The sequence below is a fragment of the Amblyraja radiata genome, chromosome 15 (genome assembly GCF_010909765.2).
Source record: "Amblyraja radiata isolate CabotCenter1 chromosome 15, sAmbRad1.1.pri, whole genome shotgun sequence".
Classification (NCBI taxonomy): Eukaryota; Metazoa; Chordata; class Chondrichthyes; order Rajiformes; family Rajidae; genus Amblyraja; species Amblyraja radiata.
This window is the reverse complement of record NC_045970.1, coordinates 27,492,931-27,517,036: the sequence shown is the minus strand read 5'-3', so window position 1 is coordinate 27,517,036 and position 24,106 is coordinate 27,492,931. Positions and strand designations below refer to the sequence as shown.

At 41.2% G+C, this 24,106-nt stretch overlaps 1 protein-coding gene across 7 annotated transcripts in view; it reads left to right on the top strand.

Annotated features, from left to right (window-relative positions):
• Positions 1–24,106, top strand: part of ccdc186 (coiled-coil domain containing 186) — a 76,448-nt gene that overhangs the window by 27,629 nt on the left and 24,713 nt on the right. For 4 of the 7 annotated variants that reach the window (XM_033033918.1, XM_033033919.1, XM_033033917.1 and 1 more), the window contains 9 exons: positions 156–260; positions 1,445–1,543; positions 5,290–5,376; positions 5,813–5,955; positions 7,419–7,674; positions 14,576–14,765; positions 15,047–15,142; positions 18,777–18,815; positions 20,351–20,561. In XM_033033918.1, the coding sequence (XP_032889809.1) occupies positions 156–260; positions 1,445–1,543; positions 5,290–5,376; positions 5,813–5,955; positions 7,419–7,674; positions 14,576–14,765; positions 15,047–15,142; positions 18,777–18,815; positions 20,351–20,561 (1,226 nt within the window). The remainder of the gene's footprint in view (positions 1–155; positions 261–1,444; positions 1,544–5,289; positions 5,377–5,812; positions 5,956–7,418; positions 7,675–14,575; positions 14,766–15,046; positions 15,143–18,776; positions 18,816–20,350; positions 20,562–24,106) is intronic. The other 3 variants (XM_033033920.1, XM_033033921.1, XM_033033922.1) reach the window with 3 other exon arrangements.

The following is a 24,106-nucleotide window of genomic DNA, read 5'->3' as shown; positions in this document are numbered from 1 at the left end:
GTGGATGGATAATCATTTGCCCATGGTAGGGGAATTTAGAACTTGAGGGCATAGGTTTAAGGTGACAGGAGAGAAATTTAAGGAAAATCTGAGAGTCACGTTTATAAATTTTAAGATTGTTTTAACATTCAGTCATATGTTTCCCAATTTAATAGGAAACGAGAGAAAAATTGAAGGAAACAACAGTCAAACTAACTCAGGCTAAAGAAGAGACAGAACAAATCCGGAAAAACTGCCAAGACATGATTAAAACCTATCAGGTTTGTTTGAATTTGCTGGTTACATGATCCTATATTTTACTGTTTCAGTTTGATGTCATCTTCCCTCCATTAAACTAATCTCTACATTTTCCATAAACATTTTGCATAAGCTCATATTTTTGTTATGAACTAAATAAACTATGTAAATCAGGACTAGAAATTCTAGTGATCACAAATGGATGTACTTAGTAAGAAATACATTGGTGCGCCAGTGACTATTATTTCTGAAGATAGACACAAAAAGCTGAAGTAACTCAGCGGGACAGGTGGCATCTCTGGAGAGAAGGAATGGGTGACGAAGGGTCTCGACCCAAAATGTCACCCATTCCTGCTCTCCAGAGATGCTGTTGTCCCAGTGAGTTACTCCAGCTTTTTGTGCCTATCTTCGGTTTAAACCAGCATCTGCAGTTCCTTCTTGCACGCTATTATTTCTGAGTCAACTGTTACAAATTCTAGTTTCAGAAGCATGCTCGTGAGCTGATTTGATGGTTGTGGTGCAGAATATATTGTGATGCTGTGGCAGAGTTTGGGTCATGGTCTTGGGTTGAAATCAGAGGGACAGAGCCAGGTACCGGGGCAGAGACCTTGAACAGTGCTTCAGGTTGCTGTAGGGTCCAGGATCGTGTGGGGGAATGGAAGTACTCAGTACATGCATCCTTCTATATCATTTTATGAATTAAATAGCTAAACAAAATCACTTCTGTATTTTCATTGCAATTGAAATTATTATAGGGCCATCGCATTGTAAAATAGAAAAGCACGATTTTAAAAGATAAATGTGACAGGGTATTGAATAAGTACAATTCTTCCTAATTATGATACACTTAATGCCTAAAATTTGGTAACAGCCCTACAACTGAATGATTGGTAGTATTAATGTGAAGGATGATCTAGATTCAAAATACAATGATTGAGCTAATCCGGACCATAAGTTAGACAAATAATATTGATATATCTGCTACTACATATTTTGAAACAATTAAAACTTAATTGAGCTCTACTTCGCCCATATAAACTGTCACTAAAAGAAAGACAAAGTGCTGGAATAACTCAGCGTGTCAGGCAGCATCCGTGGAGAACACGGATAGGTTATGTTTCTGGTCGAGTCTCTTCTTCAGACGGACTCTGACCATATAAACACATTGTCTTTTCTCATATTTTGTAAATCTTGCATATCTTAACAGGAATCTGAAGAAATCAGATCCAATGAGTTGGATGCCAAACTGCGTGAGACTAAAGGAGAACTAGAAAAACGTTTGCAAGAAAAATCTGATGAAATGGAGGTGAGCTGTGCCTGCAGCAAAATATTTAGAGAAATTAGAACAAATAAAACAAAATGGCTATTGAGTGTACAAAAATACAAATGCCAGTTTTAATGTAAATGCAGAAAATAATTTTATAAATGAAATTCATAAAATAGATTTTAAAATGACACGTCTTTTAAGACCCATATTCTGCAAACAATTGTCCAGTCAAATGGCAATCATTCGTGTTGGAGGGAATCTTTAAATGTTGAAATGTGTTGAATTGAAGGCAGTGACACCGAAGAAACCTTAACTGTATAGATAAAGAAACTGCTATTGATCTTGATTTATTATTGTCATGTATACTGAGATATATGGTAAGATTTGTGTGTGTGGTATCCAGTCAAATCACACTATATATGAGTACAATCAAACCATTAGACATGTACAACATGTAGTGCAAGGGAAAAAATACCAAAGGGCAGAATAGAATGTTCGAGCTCTAAGTATTATAGTTACAGAAAAAATGCAAATATAATAAGTTGCAAGGGCCACAATGGGTTAGGTTGAGAGATTGGTATTACCCCCTTAGCTTACGAGAGGACTGTTCATGGGTGAAGAAGCTGTTCCTGAACGTGGTGATAATGTTACCAAGCCTTTACCTGCACAACAAGACGGTGGAGAAGAGTAGTGACTAGTATGTAAATGGTTCATGATTATGTTGGCTGCGCTCTCGGTGCCGCGTGAACATAATCATGAACCATTTACACACTAGTCATCCTCTTTTCACTGTAGGGATTCGATGGTAGGCGGTGGGTGGAATGAGTTACATACACAACTCTCCACAATTTCTCACAGTGATGCATCACAATAGAATACTTCATATGGTGCAGGTGGGAAGTTGGGTAGTATTATTGAAGCCATGCTAAAGCACCTTAGTCTTCTAAGTAGATGTGGAGGTGTGTTTCTTTGGCCGTTACTTCATTGTGGTTGTTGATATTTATGCCTAGGAATTTGAAGTTCTCAACCATCTGTGTGATTGATAGATTTGGGGTGGAGGAAAGATTTAACAAATAAATACCACAGCTGCTGTTAAATAGAAATAGACAGAAAATGCTGGAAATAGTAACGTCGGGCAGCATTTGTGGAGATAGAAATAATAAATATTTAAAGTCAATGACTTTCCAATAGAATGCAGAGAATGGGAGATAAAATAAGTTATAAATTGTTGAGGATGATAGAATAATTGATGTGAACAAAAGGAAAAATCTGTGAACAGGAAGAGATTAATTGGTGTTGGCCAAAAGTGAATGGTAAAGACTAGTGAATAACAAAAAATATATTTGTAATTGCGTAATGGGCCTGTCCCACTTATGCGACTTTTTAGGTTAGTGCAGGAGACTCTGCGCTCGCCACATGGTCGCCACATGTTCGCTGGTGGTCTCTGGTGAGTCTCCTTCATGTTCGCGAGGAGTTCCTGCATTTTTCAACGTGTTCAAAAAATTTTCTGCAACCAAAAATATGTCGCCATGGAGATAATCGATAATCCTGTAGTTGTAGTGGGGTCGCCAAGTAGTTGAGGTAGTCGTATGTAGTTTTAGTTAATTGCCTTTGCTGATCGGTCATTTTCATTAGCTCATTGGGGGAAAAACCTAAGCAGGAGTTTTCAGAACCACGGATAACCGACTGGTAATGTTAAATGTCCTCCGAACTTCGCAGCTGTGTATCTCTGGCTTATTAAAAGTTGTCTGGCTTCTTAAAGTCTCCACTCCTTCTCCCCCTTCTTCCCCCTACCCCCCTCATTTAAAGGACTTACTGTACATTGTGCTTTAGCCGTCTTAATTACAGCGTCAACCTTCCTGTTCATCGCAGTGTGTGTCTGTATGTCTTTGGCTTTGTACCGTGCATTTCAGACAGCACTCCCCCCGCTTGCCCTGGCCCCGCCTTTGTGTGTGTGTGTTCCACTCTGACTGTCGCCATTCCAGTTCCCAGTTTTTCAGCCGACTGCCGGTAACTTGACAGTTGCCGGCAGTCCACTGAAAAATCACCAGGCCCATAAGTAGGAGGTGACGTATGAATTCTGAAAATACCAGCAAGACAATAAAACAGAATTCTGGAAAGTTGGGATTACCAGAAACCAATGATGAATGCAGAAAGTTCAATAGGAGGAGGAGCCATCTTGGAGGAACGGCTGCTAACCAGCAGCCGTCCGTTAAACTCGCTTTTTAAAAAAAAGTTCTTAGTTAGTCCTGTCTCGTCCGTTTGGTGAAATTGACTTTTTAATGTGGGGGGTAGGGGGTAATTTTATTTCTAGGTCCCTACCTGGTCGGTGAGGCAGCTTTTTCTCCGGGCTGCCCGTCGACCCGTCCTCGTGGCCTACCAGCGGGCTTGGAGCGCCGTTTCCTGGCGGGGACCGCCCAGCACCTCGGCCTCGGTGGCGGCACAGCGCTGGAGCGTTATCGTGGAGCGGAGCGGGCGATGCCTTGCCTGGGTCGCCGCGCTGGATCGACGCGCTGGAGCTCTGGTGAGCTGAGACCGCCGTGTTCAACACCTCCGGAGCGGGCGGCGCCGTTTTCAACATCGGGAGCCTTGGAGCTCCAAACCGGCGCGGCCTTGTCGGCTTCGGAAGCCGCGGTCTCCAGCCGTTCCAGGTGGCCCAGCCGCTGAGATCACTCTCCCGACGCCGGGGCAAGACCACCCGGTGAGAACGGCCATGAACATCGGGCCTCCGTAGAGGCAATTGCGGTGGCCTCAATAGGCCTGACTATGGGGTGAACTTGGGATAGGGACTGGACATTGTGCCTTCCCCCACAGTGGTGTCCATTGTGGGGGGATGATTTTTTGTCTAAGGTAATCCTGTTAGTCTTTGTCCAAGATGGCTGCCGTGAAGGGAGAGTGGACGCTGGCGCGCTTTAGCTGCCGCTGCTCTCTCTTCACATTGTGTTTTTGATTTTTGTTTTTGGACTGAATTCTGTTTTTAATTTGTGTTTCTGTGATGTCTTTATTATTTATTTTCTGATTATATGTTTATATTTCCTGTTAACCTATGTAAGGTGTCCTTGAGATGTCTGAAAGGCGCCCAATAAATAAAATGTATTATTATTATTATTAAGATACCAATGATCCCAAACACACTTTTATTTCACTAATGTTATCCATTAAACTGGCACATTTTCCATTGACCCTAGTAAGTTTGAAACGAGTAAGATCCTTGGGGCATAATAGGGTAGATGTTGAAATGTGTTAATTCATGGGGGGAATCCCAAATGAGGCATAGTTCCAAGATTGGAGAGAGATAATTTAAAATTAAGATGCATAGGAACATTTTGAAGAGGGTTGAGGAGGTAAGTAATTGGAGAGAGTTAAGGAGTAAACGGACACATTATTGAAAGGCCAGCGAATTGATTGCTATGGGAAATTGATGCAGAAATTCTGGGGCAGGTCACCCATGAGCATAATGAATGGTGGCGCTATTTTCTTATGTTCGTTCCTGAATGAGGAGAAAGTATGATTACTGAAATAAAAGAGGAAGAAGTTTGGACTTTATTGCCTTACATCACAGTGAGGAACGTGGGGAATCTGCTGTGATGGATGTTTATGTTAACTTTTATGTAGTTGTGTGTCTTGTTGCTTTTTTTTAGAATATGGCTGTATGGTCATTCGAATTTCACTGTACCTTAATTGGTACATGTGACAATAAACTGACCTTGAAACCTTGATCAACTGAGATTTTTACTTGGTTTGGAACTAAAAATTATGTATTCCTTCAACAAAAAAAATTTCAGATTCGCCTTGCTAAAATAAAAGAACTTGATGACCTGAAGAAAACATACAAGGAAGGAATGGATGAGTTGCACACTTTGAGAACAAAGGTAACTACTTTCATTTAGGTGTTTGTAATTTGCAACTGCCATTTCTTAAATTCTAAAATAACTTCTAAAATGTAATTGCCTATTTAATTAGTTCATATTTTTATTTGAATGAATTATATACACATTTTCCAACGATACCTATCCTCGTATTTTCTGCCTGTTCTGCCAGGTTCATTTGTAATTATAAATTCTAATTATTGAGTTTAGAAAGAGGAAATCAAGAAATAACTTTTTGTAAATATATTTTGCTGGGTTAATTGTGGCAGCCATGGTGAATCTTTCTAAAAGCATATTTTCTCTTTGATAAGATTCAAATTTTCTGATTTTACTGTTCATTATAAGCATTCAACAACAATAGTGTGTTTTTGTGCATATGCTCTGATTTGTGATTCTTCATTCTACATTTGTAATTCTATCTCACCCCATCCTCTTTTAGGTACGATGTCTTGAAGATGAGCGACTGAGAACTGAAGATGAACTATCAAAGTATAAAGAAATAATAAACCGCCAAAAAGCAGAATGCCAATCTTTGCATGAACGGGTGAAATTAATAAATCATTTGCAAGAACAGCTTGAAGGGTAAGGACAAACTACTTTTGTTTGTAATTGAATAGATATAATATGATTTTATATAGTACATTTTCTCCCAGTTCACCTATTTTTGTTCTGCATTCCTTTTCTTCTTCTTGGAGATAATATGTTTGCTGGTGGTGGGGACTTATAGTAGCTAAGAAGCATCTTGTCATGAATGTGGGGGGAGAATTGATGGAGTAGCTCTATTTTACACAGATATTACTTGCATGAGACTGCATTGCTGTCATTAAGATGCTGCTTATTGGAAGGTGACTTAAAATGTAGACAAATTAGCCATTTTTTTACCTTTCTTAACTTTTGTTTATTTGTCCAAGGTAATATTTTGTTGCAAATACTAGGAGAAAAACTGTTTTACTTGTATCGTAGAGATGAAAAATATTACAAGTGCTGGAAAAAGAAGCAAAAGAAAAACTGCTGGAAGAACTCAGTGGATTAAGCAGCATGTGTGGAGGCAAAGGGATGGTCGACGTTTCAGGTCGATCTGCACTCTGTTTGCAACATCCATCTTGAGCTTCTGATCGCATATCATTTGAGCTCATCTTCCACATTCCAGCACAGATCTTGTTTGCCCTTGGCCTTCTCCACTGCCAAGGGGAGGTGTGGGGAGGGGGCAGGAAAGTGGAGATAAAGGAGATGAACCCCAGGTAGATTGATATGTGGTTGATGGGCAGGTGACACCAGGTAGGCGATGACGGGGTGGGGAGTGGGGCCTAATGCAAACGAGAAGAATAATACTTTGTGCGGTCGACAAAAGGACACAACGTGCTGGAGTAACTCAACAGGTCAGATAGCATCTCTGGAGAACATGGATAGGTGAGGTTTTGGGTCGAGACCCTTCTTCAGGTTCCTTCAGTCTCTTCCCAAAACATCACTATTTCAAATTCTCTAGAGATGCTCTCTGATCTGCTGAGGTGCTCCTGCACCTTGTGCCCTTTTGTGGGTTAACCAGCAACTGCATTTCTTTCTTTCTTCCTCATACGGTAGGTAGCCCAGTTTCAGGTAACCCATTCGCCCCCTGCGTTTCTTGCCCACTTCTACCAGTCCATCCAGTGTCTGAGTCCCATTGTTCACCTCTAATCCCCCCCCCCCCCCACTCCCCACCCCGTCATCGCCTACCTGGTGTCACCTGCCCATCAACCACATATCAATCTACCTGGGGTTCATCTCCTTTATCTCCACTTTCCTGCCCCCTTCCCACACCTCCCCTGTTTAGCTCCATCTGCATCTTCTGCACTTTCAGTCCTGATGCAGGATCTCAACCACCCAAACATTGGCCATCCTTTGCCTCTGTAGATGTTGTTGGACCTGCTGACTTCTTCCAGCAGTTTATTTTTTACTTGTAAATGCATGGGTACATTCTAAATTACATTAGGGTAGATTTTTCACAATTTAAAGAAAAAGTTACTTTTACAAGGGCAGAAGAATAATCTCATATTGTTATATCATAGAAATGAACAAGAGATTCAATCACTGAAGGAAGAGGTTGACAACCTGAATGCGCTGATTACAGATTTGCAAGAAGATATTGAAGGGAGTCGTAAAAAAGAATCAGAGTTGCTTGTATTCACAGAGAAATTGACAAGCAAAAATGCACAACTTCAGTCTGAGAACAATATATTACAGGCGCAACTTGACAAATTGAGTATTCGTGAGCGGCATCTGAGTGGGCAGCTTGAAGAGTTGGGACAGACCAATACTGATCTGGTAAGACACACTAAAAACCTATGCTTTCAGACAGAAGCTTCTGGAGATTTTTCCTACACTCTTAATTGTTCTCTACATTTGACAAGATAGGAGCATTGATCAGTAGTGTAATTTTTCATTTAGAGTCATGTAGCACTACGGCACGGAAACGTGTCCTTCAGCTAAATTTGTCCATGTCAACCAAGTTGCCGAAGAGAGATAATCCTATGCCTATGCCTGGCCCATATCCCTCCAAATCATTCTTATCCATGTACCTACCTGTCTTATCAATGTCAGAATTGTATCCGCCTCTACCACTTTGTCTGGCAGCTCATTTCATATATACAAATTGCTCCTCAGCCCCCTTTTAGGTTTCCCCCCCACTCATCTTAAATCTATGCCCTCCAGTTTTAGACTCCCCTACCCTGGAGAAGACTGTGACTATTCATCTTATCTATGTCCATCATGATTTTATACACCTCTGAAAAGAGTAGAGAGGGGGAGGGAGGAGGGAGGAGAGGAGGGGGGAGAGGAGGAGCCGGGCGAGCGAGTGGGCTGCGAAAAACGGAGAGAGCCCGGGGAGAGAGAGAGAGCGAGAGCTCTCGTACAGGGCCTGACTCTAGTACAAAGCTCTTGGGAGTTCTCGGGAAAGCCGGGGCGCTAGCGTGTGTTCGTGCGTCGACCAAAGCTCTCGGGAAAGCCGAGTCGAGGCGCTAACGTCGGAAGCGCCTTCGGAAGCACTCGGGATCTGCAGAACAGAGCCCACTTGCTCATTCTTTCTCCGTCTTTTGAAGAACCAGGTGGTTAACGTAACTCGCAGCACGTGCAAAAACTGCGCTTTGAAAACTGTGTACATCTGGCCGTGAGGAGCAGAGCCATTGTGACGTCATCAACTCGTTAGATTTTAAAAAGATCTCAGATTTGTGAACAATTTGAAGAAATAACTCAAGAAATAATGAATCAGACCAATCATTGATCTTCGCTGATGATGTCATTATTTTTCTTGAAAGACCAAATATGTCTCCCAAATCTAATGAACATTTGAAACATATGGATACTACTCAGGATATAAACTGAATATAACAAAAACACAAATTCTTTCATTCAATTATTCTCCATCCCAACAAATCAGAGACGCATATAATTTGAAATGGAATTCTAAAACGATGGAGTATCTTGGTGTAACCATAACCAAAACACTTTCCAACATGTTTGAAACTAATTATAACAAAATTGAAGAAAACATCAAAAAGGATGTTGAAAGGTGGTCTACCCTTCCTTTAGACTTCAGTACCAGAATACAAACGGTAAAAATGAATATCCTACCTAAACTACTATATTTATTCCAATCTCTCCCAATTAATGTTCCCCGAGACAAATTCATAGCCTGGGATAAGATGATCTCTAGATTCATTTGGAATAGCAAAAAAACAAGAATAAAACTAACAACACTTCAACTGTTGAAAAACAAGGGTGGAATGGATTTACCAAATCTGAGGAAATACTTTTAGGCAGCTCAACTCAGACCTCTGGCCTGTTGGTGTAGATCTGAATATGAATCTCGATGGAAAGAAATGGAAAGGGAGATACAGGGTTACCAGACCCAGATTTTGCTGGGAGACAAATATCTGAGAGGGGCTAAGAGACATTTTGAGACATGCTACGGATCCAATAGTAGCATTTACGTTAGAAAAGAGGGGTTCGCGCATTGAAGTGGTTCGCATATGACTCAAAGTATAAGCCAGGGGTGTATGATTCAAGATTCAAAGAATGGGCACAAAAGGCCAAAATAGCGAGTTTTTGAGCTTCAAAGTATGGTCTCGAATACAAAAATTTATTTAGATACTTGCAATTAAGAGACTACTTTACAAAAGAGATAAGGCCAGAACTAGATGAAACTTGAAATAATGTGATCAAGGTGATTGTGGATGCATACAAACAGAAGGGGTCTCGGGTCATCTCTGCTTTCGACCAAGCTCTGGTGGGAAGCGAGGGAGAATCAACGCTCTACATAAAAACAAAATGGGAAGCAGAATTAAAAATTCAAATAGCAGAAGAAGAGTGGTATCAAATGTGTGAAACACAATGCACATCCACAAACTCACTAGTATGGAGAGAATTTTGCTGGAAGAATCTAACTTGCTTTTTTATAGCACCCAAAATAAAAAGCAGACAACTTGCTGTCCAACAACAGTGTTGGAGTCTGTGCGGGAGTACGGAGGCAGACCACTCGCACATTTTCTGGAACTGTGTAAAGATAAGGCCATACTGGGAAAATGTTAACGCAGTTGTTAAAAATACCATGGGTTATAAAAGAACAAAGCTAGTAGTGGATCACAAACTGTTTTGCACAAATCCTTTTGCTATTTTTGAAAAGGTGTTTGGTAAGAGATGTTGCCTGCAGCTGCTTGTCAACTATATAGCAAATGTAATTTCCAGTATCTACAAACATAGCAAAAATAAATACTTAAAAAAAAAAAAGAAGATAACTTGGCCAATAAGCAGGAAGTTCTTATTTTGATTGGTATGTTTATCCAATATGATAACAAAAGATGATTGATATGGAAGCATGTTGATCAGATGTACAATTGAGATTAATATATGCTGCTGGGAAAGTGTCTGGAAATGTATAATTTGAGCCATTTCTTTCCCTTCTGGTACTGGATTTAAAAGTTAATATCATTCCACAAGGTTAGGCTGTTCATCCTCTAGAGCCTGTGCTGTGCCAGTAAGTTAGATCATCCAATTATCTGCATCCTTTGATGTCTTTCCTTAATGATATCTATCAGTTAAGAGACTTCAAATTTCATTTTGATCAGTATTCATAATCTTCTTAGGACGGCGTTCCTGATTTTCTTTGTACAATGACGTAAGATGATTCCCCATTTCTTTCCTATCAGTGACATGCTCTGATCTTAAGATTTGTGAACTCTTGTTCTGGATTACTTCACTGATGTAATTATACATGTTAAGCCACTAATTATTATTATGAGCCATCAAACTTCCAAACTGTAGGGAACACAAGCTCACTTTATACAATGTGTTCTTTGACCTTTTACATTAACTCATTGCCTTCTGCAAGGGGGCATGAACTTCCCAGATATCACTAAGACCCTCTCCTTTGTACATAGATGCATACATAGACAATAGGTGCAGGAGTAGGCCGTTTGGCCCTTCGAGCCATACATCTTCCAAGTAAACATACACAAGTCCTGTGATGTTTTGAAAGCAGTTCCACGTGTTAACACATTAAGACATTTAAATAGCTAAAGGAAAATAACACTTCCATCGAATGTATTGATGGGGTTTGAAATCACAAGGTGCAATTATCTCAACTAGCTCTCTGCCAAAACACAGCATGGCACGGAGTAACTTTAAGCAATACAGACATTGATTCAACATGTAAGATCTGGGGCTGACCATACAAGGGTCCAGATAAAAAATAAACAAATATGAGGTTGCAGATATGCTGATAGAAAATAAACAAATAAGAAAGACTATGCATTGTCTCAGGTATTATTTTCCTGCATTTTCTAGATATTGTCTTTTCCCAGAGTTGGTGTTCAATGTTGTATGCCAGCAGTGTTTGACTAAAGTTATGTGTCTGATATAAAAAAGGGCTGCAACTACTTGCCCACCCACAACAGCAATTCCCAAACTTGGAATTGTTACCACCAAGAAGGTCAAGGGTATCTGCATGAGAATGTCACCTCTAGATTCTTCTCCAAGTCACCACAACCCTGATATTCCTCATCCTTCATTGTGGTTGGGTCATTGTGGTTGACACTTCCCCTCAGCAGCACTGCGAAAATATCATCATCACAAAGACTGTTGTAGGTCAAGAAAGTGACTCACTATTCCCTTTTTTTTGCACCAAAGGTCAGCAAGGATTACATTGATTTGAAGATAAAATCGTTGGCATGAAATTAGAATTTGTAAAAGACGTCCATTGTTACAAAGGATTTTATGAAGTAAACTAGACCAAGTGCAGACCCGTTGGGTCTGTTCCCCCAACGTGCGGTTGTGGGGGGGGGGAGGCGGCATGCAGCGTCACACACACTAACTATCCCCCCCCCCCCCCCGCACTCACGCTAATTACCCCCCTTGATATTATATTAATATTATTAATTTGCTCCTTTTACCCCATAACCACCCTATCTACTGACGCATAGCCCCCAACTTGCAGTCACATCTAGAGAGGGGGGGGGGGGGTAGAGAGCGAGGGCAAAGAGAGAAGGGGCAGAGACAGAAACACAGAGAGAGGGGCAAGGAGAGGGGGGTGGAGAGGAGAAGAAGAGGAAGGGCGGGTGAGGGGGGAGGGGAGGAGAGAGAGAGAGGGTGAGAGTGAGGGGGAGAGGTGGGGAGCAGGGAGGGGGAGGGAGGGTGTGGAGGGGAGGGGGTTTAGGGGAGGGAGGGGATGGAGGGGAGAAAGGGGGGAGGGGAGAAAGGGGGGAGGAGAGAGGTGGGGAGCAGGGAGGGGGGAAGAGGGTAGGGGTGTGGAGGGGAGGGAGGGGGGAGGAGAGGGGGGGAGAGGGAGAGAGAGCGTGCTGAGAGGGGTGAGGTGAGGGGAGGAGCAGGGAGGGTGGAGGGAAGGGGGTAGGGGTGTGTGGAGGGGAGGGGGGTTTAGGGGAGGGACGGTGGGGGTGGGGATGGAGGGGAGGAGGGGGAGAAAAAGGGGAGAAAAGGGGGGGGGGGGAGAGGGGGGGGGGGGGGGGGAGGGGGGGGGAGGGGGGGGGGGGAGGAGAGGGAGGGGGAGAGGGGATGGAGGGGAGAGAGAGGGTGTGCTGAGAGGGGGGTGAGGTGAGGGGAGGGGGAGAGGTGGGGAGCAGGGAGGGTGGAGGGAAGGGGATAGGGGTGTGTGGAGGGGAGGGGGGTTTTGGGGAGGGGAGGAGGGGGAGAAAAAGAGGGGAGAGAGAGAGACGGGGGAGAGGAGAGGGGGGTGGGGAGAGAGGTCGGGAGAGAGAGATAAAGGGAGAGAGACGGGGGGGAGAGAGAGAGAAAGAGAGAGGGATAGGGAGAGAGAGAGGTGGGGAGAGAGAGGAGTGGAGAGAGCCTTTTTACTTCAACCCAAACCCCCCAAACAACCATTTGCAGGCAGTGCTTTTTTACTTCAAACTAACCATCTTTTCATTTTCAAACCACATTAAGGGTACTCACAGCTGTGTAGGCATTTGTTCAGTGTCATTCAGAGCTCAGACCTCCATCTTGATGAGAGACTGATTGAGGCACACCACTTCCTGGTTTTATAGTCCCACCCCCTCCCTCCAGCAGGGGCAATAGAGAGAATGGGGAATTTTGTAAAAACATTAATATCTCTGTCATTTTTCATCGACGGGAAAAATCCTCGGCACACATGCGGCGGATGGGGGCTCTGAGCAAGGTGGCTAAAAATGACGGCGGTAGGTGGCGGCGTTCTCTCGGAAATCGCAGCACAGACGGCCAAAAGCAGAGATTTAGTAATATAGACTAGACCAAGTGCAGACCCGTTGGGTCTGTTCCCCCAACGTGCGGTTGTGGGGGGGGGGAGGCGGCATGCAGCGCCACACACTAACTACCCTCACCCCCACACTCACGCTAATGGAGGGGAGGAGGGGGAAGAGAGAGAGAGGGGGGGGAGAGAGAGGGAGTGCTGCGAGGGGGGTGAGATGAGGGGCGGGGAGCAGGGAGGGGGGTAGGGGTGTGGAGGGGAGGAGGGGGAGAAAAAGAGGGGAGAGGAGAGGGAGGGAGAGGAGAGGGGGGGGAGTGGAGAGGGGGGGGAGAGGAGAGGGGGGAAGAGGAGAGGGGGGGAGAGGAGAGGGAGGGGGGGAGAGGAGAGGGAGGGGGGGAGAGGAGGGGAGGGGAGGGGAGAGCAGGAGAGGGGGGGGGAGGAGAGGGAGGGGGGGAGATAGTGCCTTTTTACTTCAACCCAAACCCAAACAACCATTTGCAGGCAGTGCTTTTTTACCTCTAACCATATTTTCAAACCAAATTAAGGGTACTCACAGTGCTGTAGACATTTGTCAGTGTCATTCAGAGCTCTGAGTGAGGCACACCACTTGCAGAGACTGATTGAGGCACACCACTTCCTGGTTTTATAGTCCCTCCCCCTCCCTCCAGCAGGGGCAGCAGAGAGAATGGGGAATTTTGTAAAAACATTAATATCTCTCAATTTTCATCGACGGGAAAAATCCACCACACACATGCGGCGGAGGGGGGCTCTGAGCGAGGTGGCCAAAAATGACGGCCGTAGGTGGCGGCGTACTCTCGGAAATCGCAGCACAGAAAGCCAAAACCGGTCAAGAACAGACTTTTAGTAATATAGATAAGGGGAACCCCTTTCCAGTGGCAAAGGGGTCAGTAACTAGCAGGCACCACAAGGCAATTAGAACCAGAGGCAGCATTGAAGTAAAAAAAAAAGTACACACGCCTGATATGATAATGGAAACAGGTCATGGGTCACTTTCAAATTAGGGGGGGTGGGGGGGGTGTGGAGTGAACCGGTGGAGTGAGCTTGTGTTTTGTAGCTTTGAATATAAATTTTCCCTCAAAATCCATTGGATGTGGAGTCTACTTGTAATTTAATTTATTTAAAGCTCTACTACCTTAATTTCCAAACTGGTTGTTTGTTATTACTGAAGCGAGGATAAGATTAACAACAAATGGAAAATTTACCCAGGAGACTAAAGGCAAAAAAATTTACTCTGATTAATACAATGAAATTGGCACAAAAAGACGTATGTTACTACTTGTCCATTAGCACACAACTTCTATTGGTGCTTTAAAACAAAAATGGGTTTTAAAAAAAAGATAATTTTGATTAGCAACTTTTGAAAAGAAAAGCTGATAAGCTGACCTTATTTACTTCGGTATTAATGGCAGAAATTGTACGATTCAACCACTAGCAGCTCAACATCAGTTATCTTTGATTTGTTTTTGTGCACAGGTGAACAGATTGCAAAAAGAACAACAACTACGACAAGAGGATATGAAAACTTTGCAGAATGAAGTGATCACTGAACAAAAGGACGTGAGTAGGCTGACTTTACAAGTGGAGGAGCTTAAAGATGAGCTCGCCACACAGAAACGAAAAAAAGCAACTAACATTAAGGACCTCACAAAACAGCTTCAACAAGGTGCGTGGGAACTATTCTGACAATACAATATCTGGTTACAAATATTAGTGATTGTAAAACGTGTTGATTTTGTATAATTACTATGACCTTCACCATGCATATTGAATTTTTTAGAGATAGATTTATCGCAATTATTTTTGACTGCACTAAAGGTAATAAGTGCATGTTTTAACTGTTTAAAAAATAATAATTCAGGAAGAAAACAGATTGTCACGCTGTTAATGTACTTTGAGATCAAGACAAGAACTGTAATATTGACACCTTGTGTGGATTTTTTCCAGTACGCCGACGATTGGAACAAATGGAAAATGGAAATTGTGATAGCAAAGAGGCGAGCAGCATGGGAAGTCGTTCCAGTTCATCAGGTAAACAAAAAAGTAAATACCTCATTACCTCAATTTAAACGACAAAATAGTTATTTATAGAAATATAGTAATGCAATATTTCTAACCTGTGCCAGTTTAGTTTATTACTATTGCCATGTGTACCAAGGTACAGTGAAAAGCTATTTTATTGCATGCTCTCCAATGAGTAGAAAGACAACACATGATTACAATCAAGCTGTCCTGTGTACAGACACAGGATAAAGGGAATAACGTTTTGTGCAAGATAAAGTCCAGTAAAGTCCAATTAATGATAGCCTGAGGGTCTACAATGAGGTAGATGGTAGGTCAGGACCGCTCTCTAGTTGGTGATAGGATGGTTTAGTTGCTTGGTAACAACTGGGAAGTAACTGTCCCTGAATCTGGAGATATGTGTTTTCATACTTCTGTACTCCGGGGTGAGACACGTCATTGATTATGGTAGGGGCCTTGCCGAGGCAGCGTGAAGTGTAGATGCGTAAAGTGTAGTTGATGGAAGGGAGGCTAGTTTATGTGATGGTCTGGGCTAAGTCCACAACTCTCTACAATTTCTTGCGGCCTTGGATGAAGCTGTTCCCAAATCATGCTGTGATGCATTCTGATAAATTGCTTTCTGCGGCGCATCTGTGGAAGTTGGTGAAAGATGTTGGGAACGTGCCAAACTTCTTAAGCCTTCTTAGGAAGTAGTGACATTGATGTGCTTCCTTGGCCATTACTTCGATTTGGCTGGTCCAGGATAAGTTGCTGGTGATATTTACTCTTTAAAAAATCGAAGCTTTCAATCAATTCTCCTTCATCGCTGTCAATGCTGAGAGTATGGAGCAGCTGGGCTTGTACACTCTGGAGTTTAGAAGGATGAGAGGGGATCTTATTGAAACATATAAGATTGTTAAGGGTTTTGACATGCTAGAGGCTGGAAACATGTTCCTGATGTTGGTGGAGTCTAGAACCAGGGACCACAGTTTAAGAATAAGGGGTAAGCCATTTAGAACGGAGACGAGGAAATACTTTTTCTCACAAAGAGTTGTGAGTCTGTGGAATTCTCTGCCTCAGAGGGCGGTGGAGGCCAGTTCTCTGGAAACTTTCAAGAGAGAGCTCCTAAAGATAGCGGAGTCGGGGGATATGGGGAGAAGGCAGGAACGGGGTACTGATTGGGGATGATCAGCCATGATCACATTGAATGGCGGTGCTGGCTCGAAGGGCCGAATGGCCTACTCCTGCACGTATTGTCTAATGTATACCAGGGTATGTGTACTGTCTCGCTTCCTAAAGTCAATCACAAACTCCTTTGTCTTGCTGACATTGAGGGAAAGGTTGTTGTCTGGCACCAGGTTACAAGGTTCTCAAACTCCTTCCTCTACTCTGTCACATCATTATTTGATACATGGCCCACAATTGTGGTGTCCTCTGAGAATTTGTAAATTGAGTTGGATTGGTATTTGACTGCACAGTTGTGAGTGTATAAGGAGTAAAGAAGAGGGCTGGGAACACATCCCTGCAGGGCACCAGTGTTGAGGATTTTTGTAGAGGATGATTTGTCACCTATCCTCACTGATTGTGGTCTGTTGGTCAGGAAGTCGAGGATCCAGTTGCAGAAGTGAGTGCTGATTTCAAGTTCCCTGAGTTTTGGATGTGGGTGTTTCCGTAAATAAGGGTACCATCCTGAAGTCTGAAGAAGGGTTTCAGTCTGAAGAAGGGTTTCGGCCCGAAACGTTGCCTATTTCCTTCGCTCCGTAGATGCTGCTGCACCCGCTGAGTTTCTCCAGCATTTTTGTGTACCTTCGATTTTCCAGCATCTGCAGTTCCTTCTTAAATACCAACCTGTGACATGGGTGGCCAAGTATGAAAGTTATTAAATCATAATGACATACCATGGCAATAAAAATGGGCCTAGCTATGATCCCTTTGAGCTTATTTGTGATCAAAATTGATCAAAATGTAATACTTTCAAAATTTGAGGGGTAAAAATTATTTATAAGATATGGGAGACTTACTGATTTCTAAGCTCCCTGACAAAATGTCAGCAACTAACCCACGACACGGTCATTATAATCGCGTTGTTTGAATTAAAAAAACAATCACGACGAATGCAACAAATAAAAACATAATAGCATTGACAACGTTAGACAATGGGAGGGACCACAGAATGAGACATCGCTAAAATAGGTGAGCATACTAGATTTTTATTTCATGATTTTAAGTTTTATTCATTATTAAGTATTTCAATGGAAAGTTTAAACACAAAACATAAACAACAAAAAGAGAAACAATAAATATTAAAACAGTTTGCTTTTAATTCACACATTTCACATGTGACCAAACTGTTACTCAAGTTCAACTTCAAAAACTTGGGGCATCAGAAAACCATCTTATCGGGTGATAAATGATAAAACTCATAAGCATAATCAGAATTTGGCTTATAGTTATTAAATTGCAAAATTAATGTATAAATTAGCCTAAGGATTTGATGAAATCCTGCTTGAAAAAGTCACAAAATAGGCAAGAAAACATAGGGACATATCTGATATTTTTCTTTGTAAAAAGCGATTTATGTATTTTTGCTTCATCTCAATATTTTGGCTATACACCATGATCTATACTATATAAAATACAGGATATGAAACAATGGATATATTAAATAAAAAATCAGGAAAATAACCTGGAAGTTTGGAGACCTTCAGTTTCACTATTTACGGAAACACCCATATGAGCTTGGATGTGATAACTGTAGTCTGACTAATGTACGATTGGGTTCTGAAAATAAAGAGACATCATAATTGCAAGTGACTGCCTTCATTTGACTGGCATATCATTTGAAACACTTCAATTGAAGTAAGATTGCACATGTGTGTTTCATACAATCTTCCTGTGAAATATTTAGCCTAGTCTCTTTCTAGCTTTTTTCTAATCTTTAAGAAATGTAATTCTGTTTTTTGGTCAGTAGTGGGTGAGATGTCAGTGTGAGGCTCCAAATGCCGTCTAAATTGGGTCACAGCAACATCCATAGACTGGCGATTTATGCATCATGACTAGATACATCTCAAGCTAAGCCGTTTTAGTACGGTTTCTAGAAAGGAAAAAAGTGTCCAGAAAGTCTGCCAAATGAATATTGTAGTCACAGGACAATCAGAAACATGCTATTTTGTAATAAAAGCAAAAATGCTGAAAACACTCAGTAAGTCAAGAGAGAAACAGAGTCAACATTCCAGGTTTCAATCTCTTCGTCACTTGGTATTCCACGAGGGTATATCTGCTGATTTCCTCAAAGCCTTTTTGCCATCTATAAATTGTGACTATGATGCAATATTTTTCGATTACCAAATAGTAACTCCAGGAAGCACTTAAAGCATTCCCACCCACTACTGTCAGTAAGTTATGACAACTATCCATACCATATCCACTGTAGCAATTCCTCAAAATGACTTTGATAACATCTCCCAAAATATGACATCTGAAAGGAATAAGTGCATCTTTTATCTAACTACTCTTTTAAATTCACAGCACTCTGACTTAGATGTACCTTGCTTTACCTTTAAATAATCCAAATTACAGTAAAACTCCAATAATCTGGTAGTGCTGGACTAGCAAATTTTCCAAACTATTAGATATTACTCCTATTAATACCCCACTTTGAATTCATTTTTTTTAGATGTTACACAGAAGTATAATAAATTGCCCAGTGAACCTGGTGAGTTTAAAAAGAACATAGGACGCAGAGTCCGGTGAGTTCAAAGGGAACGCGAGAAATAGTATGCTGATCGATTGGGATATCAGAACAATTGGATACCGGATTATTGGAGTTTTACTGTACTCTACTTGCGTAACAGCAATTTGGGAGTCACCTCATTATATATTTATAGGAATTCATGATGACTCACCAACTTCTTGATAATCGGAGAAAAGCAATTTTTTTAAAAATCAGCCCTTCCAGAAATACACATGCACCATAAATAAAAATAATCAAGTTAAGGTAATCAGCATGAGCAGATGTAGCATATAGAGGGAATGAAAACACATTTGATAACTGTGGAAGTGTGGTACAGATAGGCGTATATCTGTGTGTCCCGGTCGCAGATTCGAGGAAGACTGAGCCTCTGGGATAAACCTGAGAACACCGATGCCACTGTGTGGTCAAGACTGGGCTGCTGAGAAGATGCCCTAGACAGCCAGCACCACTACCGAGGCTAAGACTGAGTGGCTGGGGCAAGCCGGAGACACCAGTGACTCTTGTTGCCTACAAACAATGAGGGACTGTGCCCACGCACACTCACTCGCTCACACTTTCTCTCTCGCACACACACAGAGGCAAAGACTGAGCCGCCAGGATAATCCTAAGACTGCCAGCGCTGCTTCTTCAAGCCCAAAGCTGAGCGGCCAGGATAAACCTGAGACCGCCACTGCCTCCATTCAAGGGTAAACTGCAGGGAGAAGCCTGACATCGCCACGCCTCCTGCTCAGAGACCAGGACTGTGTTGCCGGGCAAGCCTGAAATCACTAGCATTACCTCACATGCGCCCTGATGGCAAGGGACAGCGTCACCATGCAGTCCTGGACTTTTTTACCACTGTAAATAAAATATATCTTGAGTTCACCCTATGGCGAGTGTCGGTCTGGTCACTGCCGAACCTGGCAACTTATTCACATGACAACTTAGGCCTCGTCTTATCAGAGATATTACAGTTGTCCAATACACCCCTCCTACCACCTTCTCTGTAACTTTAACTTGCTTTCTCTTTCTCTTGGTTCTGATGAAGGGTTTTTGATCTGAAAATATTTACTATATTTCTTTCCACAGTTACCTGACCTGCGTAATGTTTCCAGCATTTTAAAAAAAATTCATCTCCACTGTTAATTGTTCCAAAGAATCTGTTTATGAATGTTGATAATGACAATTATCCTCTACATGCCAAGTTTCCCCCAATCCCAGCTCAGGGGATCTTGAATTTTGAATTGCCCTTTATAAGATGATGGTGAGCCATTGCCCTGAACTACTGCAGTCCTTCCGGTAAAGGTACACCAATAGTGCTTTTGGAAATGGAGTTTGAAGATGTAGACTCAGTGATGATAAAGATGCCTGATTTGGAGAAGATTTTGCAGGTGATGGGGTAGATGGGATTAGGGTTAGGTGAAATTAACTCTGATAGATAATATCATTCTGTTTAATGTGTCCATGTGAATTGCTTTCTTCTTAAACTCCAAAAACTTCTCTGTATTCCATTCTAGGTTCTCTAGATGCTCGATGCAATAAAGAGGAGAGGTCTCCAGAGAATACTGGCCGTTCCGTGCAAGCAGATAATTTTCCAGAAGTGGACAAGACCATATTAATAGAACGTATTGTTCGCCTACAGAAAGCTCATGCACGTAAGAATGAAAAAATTGAATTCATGGAGGATCATATCAAACAGTTAGTGGAGGAAATACGAAAGAAAACTCGGTGAGTTCATAATAGAATCATTGAAGCCTTTGTTTTTTCATCTATTTTACCTAAAATACGAGGTCAAATTAAGACGTTTTCACTTTGGAAATTATCCCCGATGGCTAATAAGGGTCTATGAAAAGTAGTTTAATCTTGTCAGGTTTCCATTTTTTTGACCGCTGTGGAAATCGTCGGATTCTTTAATCTTGGTTTTCCTTTTATTATAATTTGTCTCGTCTACTGCTTCCCTTTTTCAATTTCTTTTTTTTTTTGAAATATTGTTGTTTTCTGTTTCGTCAAATTGAGTTACATTGAAATTGACTTCAAATAATTTAGAAACCAGGAACTACAGATGCCGATTTACAAAAAAGGCATAAAGTGCTGGAGTGGGTCAGGCAGTTCTCTGGTGAACATTGTCAGGTGACATTTTGTGTTGTGACCCTTCAGACAAAATAATTTAACCATTAAGTACTCCATACTTAGGAATTTTCAGGTCACAATCAACCAAATGATGAATCAGAGATGAGGATACTGATTGAAGAATTTCATTTTCCTATCTTGGACATATGACAATAAAACACTCTTGATGTATCAAATGCGGAGGAAACATCCAGGAGCTAATATGCATCAGGGTTACAATCACAGAAGGTTAATGTTTCAGGCTAATAACCTCTGGACCTCTCAACATACACGCTGTTCGGCTCGCTTAGTATTTACAGCCTTTTTTTAAAATTCAGATTTCTAGCAGATGCTATATTTTTTAATTACAGTTAACGAGCAACTTTTTTATAACTATTCATTTAAGAAATACTCTAAAGATGAGAGAATAAAATGATACATGACTTAGAACGGTGCGAGAATTAGAATTTTTGCAAAGACTGAAAGCATTTCCAAGGATGGGTTGGACGAAAGTGTCGACTTTCATGATGAAATGTTGGTGCTGTTTGGTACATATTTGCAAAAAAAGTTAACGTCACTCTGTTGTAATCCATAATTTGATACAAAGTGGATAGAAAGTTGCTGTGTCATAACATGATCATCATACATCCTGACCAACATTTTGTTTTCTTTTAAAAATGAATACATTTGTATGAGGTTGTGTGTGTTTTCAGAAGACTAATGCTTTGGTTTCCTGTCAACATTTTTTAATTGCATGGCTGTTATGAAATAGAAATGGAATGTTATGCAGAACCCATAGCATTTTCTTCATATATGTCAGACATAAATTAGCATTTAGAGTAATAGTGTCATACAATACGGAAACAGGTCATTTGGCCCAACATGGGTATGCTGGCCAAGATGCCACGTCTACACTAGTCCCACCTGTTTGCATTAGGCCCATATCCCTCTAAATCCATGTATCTGTCCAAATGTCTTAAAATGTTGTTATAATACCTGTCTCAACTACCTCCCCTGGAAGCTAAGATTTGTTCAGTTTTGTTTCATGTTTATTCAGTCTTACGTTAAATTCATGAAGGTTGAAATAAGAGTGACAAAGCGGGCACTCCTTAAAAATTTACAATTTTAGTATGTGTAATAGACTCACTAAAAAAAAAGATTGCTCTGGTTAATTTCAAAGATAAATGGAGTTTGGTATATGACAGATAGAAATAAATTTGTTCAGAACACCATTAAAATTCTAATTAAAGTCATTAAGTCACTCTTCTAATGGAGCGTTTTGCTGTTCTGCATCATAAATGACACATCTGAAACAAAAAGATAATTTAAAGCTTGCGGCTGCTTTCATGTTTCAATAGATTATCCAAAGACTCCACAAACTAGCATCCATACAGGGTGCTTTTCGGTGCAATACATTACCAGCAGTTTGAATCATCAAAGAATTATAATGATCTTTAATGTTTAATGACCAACATGTATTTTAAGTCAATGTACATACAACAACAGTAAACCATTCAGTCCCCAGGACATGTTCTGTCTTGCATCAAGTCGCACTTGACCTATCTTGCCTGTCTTTTCTATTTTCCAGGATACTCTTATCTAATAAGTCCATGATCTTGAAAATTTGAAACATCTTATAATCCAACGCTTGCTGAGAGGAGAGATTCAGCTGTCCAGTGCCTTTGGTGTGACACAATGCATACGAACTTCATTCCCACCTTGAAATCATTAATTTTAAATGATTCATCCTTTTTTCAAATTCCCTCTTCAGAAGGAATTGTTTCCTTCTGACTCGCCTATTGAGTCTGTTTATCATTTTGAAGACGTCATTTTGATAACCTCTCAACCCTCTCACCTTGTAGACATCACCAGATTTCCTGAAACATATCATAATTTAACCCTTTGAAAAGGCTGGGAAAGTTGTGTTCTGTTTGCAGTGAATCTTGACAAAGATGTACTGTGAGTTCTCATCCCTACTCAGAAACAAGTTGTGAGTTTAGCTAGTGGAAAAACAAGATAAAGATAGACTTGCGGACTGCACTGAGGAAATGGCTTGTCACTGAATCAATACAGTTCAGTCTGACCCCAGAATAGATGGTGTACAACAGTGTTAACCATGATTTAAATAAATTCCAGTGAACGTTAAAGAAATATGTTCAATCATATTGATTTGATCAGTACGAGAACACGCAAGCTTCTATTGAAAATGCAAATCAAGATGTATGTATTATGTAACGAAGAAAGTGATAGGTAATTCTGACACAAAAGATTGTGCCACTTGAATCCATCAGTGGAATTCTGACCATTGAGAAACCTAATATGAAGCTTTTTAGTAATACGTTATGATCATTGAGAATGCTAATATGTAGCTATTAAGTAATAAGTTGAATAGACATTACCTCTACAGAAATCAGGTGATTGGCTTAGCGTGAATTGCCATGATTGAATAGGAAAGGGAAACACAAGACATGGTAAATGCTAACATCATTTCATTATACTAGATAGGATTAGTAAATACTAGATAAGAGAACTTGTCGCCTTGGTTTGGCTGGCAATACATTGGCATGGGTCATTGTTTTAAGATTGCAAGCAGTTGTTAGATGTGTTTGTCAAAGTCACTGCAGCTTCCATAAATTAGCTTGTGACGATATAATACTGAGGACCTGCAAATGCCAAGCGCAGGGCAAATGTCTAGATGAAGTGATTATAGATCTTACGAAGGCTTTTAACATGTTCAGTTTAGTGTCCATGTAATTGCCAAAGTGTGCTAGGTGTCCTTGAGTCCCCTCTGTCTGACATTAGTCCTTCTTTTGTCACATGAATGCTACAATCCAACAAAGAGCTACTTATTTGACGACTTTGAAATCTGTTGTGTTCATCTTGCGTGGTATTTTCTTTTCTCTGTTACATTGTTTTGCTTTCTCGTCTAATGTTGACAGTAATATTGATGCATGATCAGATGGAAAGCTCATGTCGAAGAGCAATTAGAGCTCATCACACATAAAGAAGCAGATCAAACAATATTGCAATAGATTTTACTGACATGATGAATTTGAACTAGCCATCAATTATAAAATAGGCAGTGTGTAGGAAGGAACTGCAGATGCTGGTTTAATCCAAAGATAGACACAAAATGCTGGAGTAACTCAGCGGGTCAGGCAGCA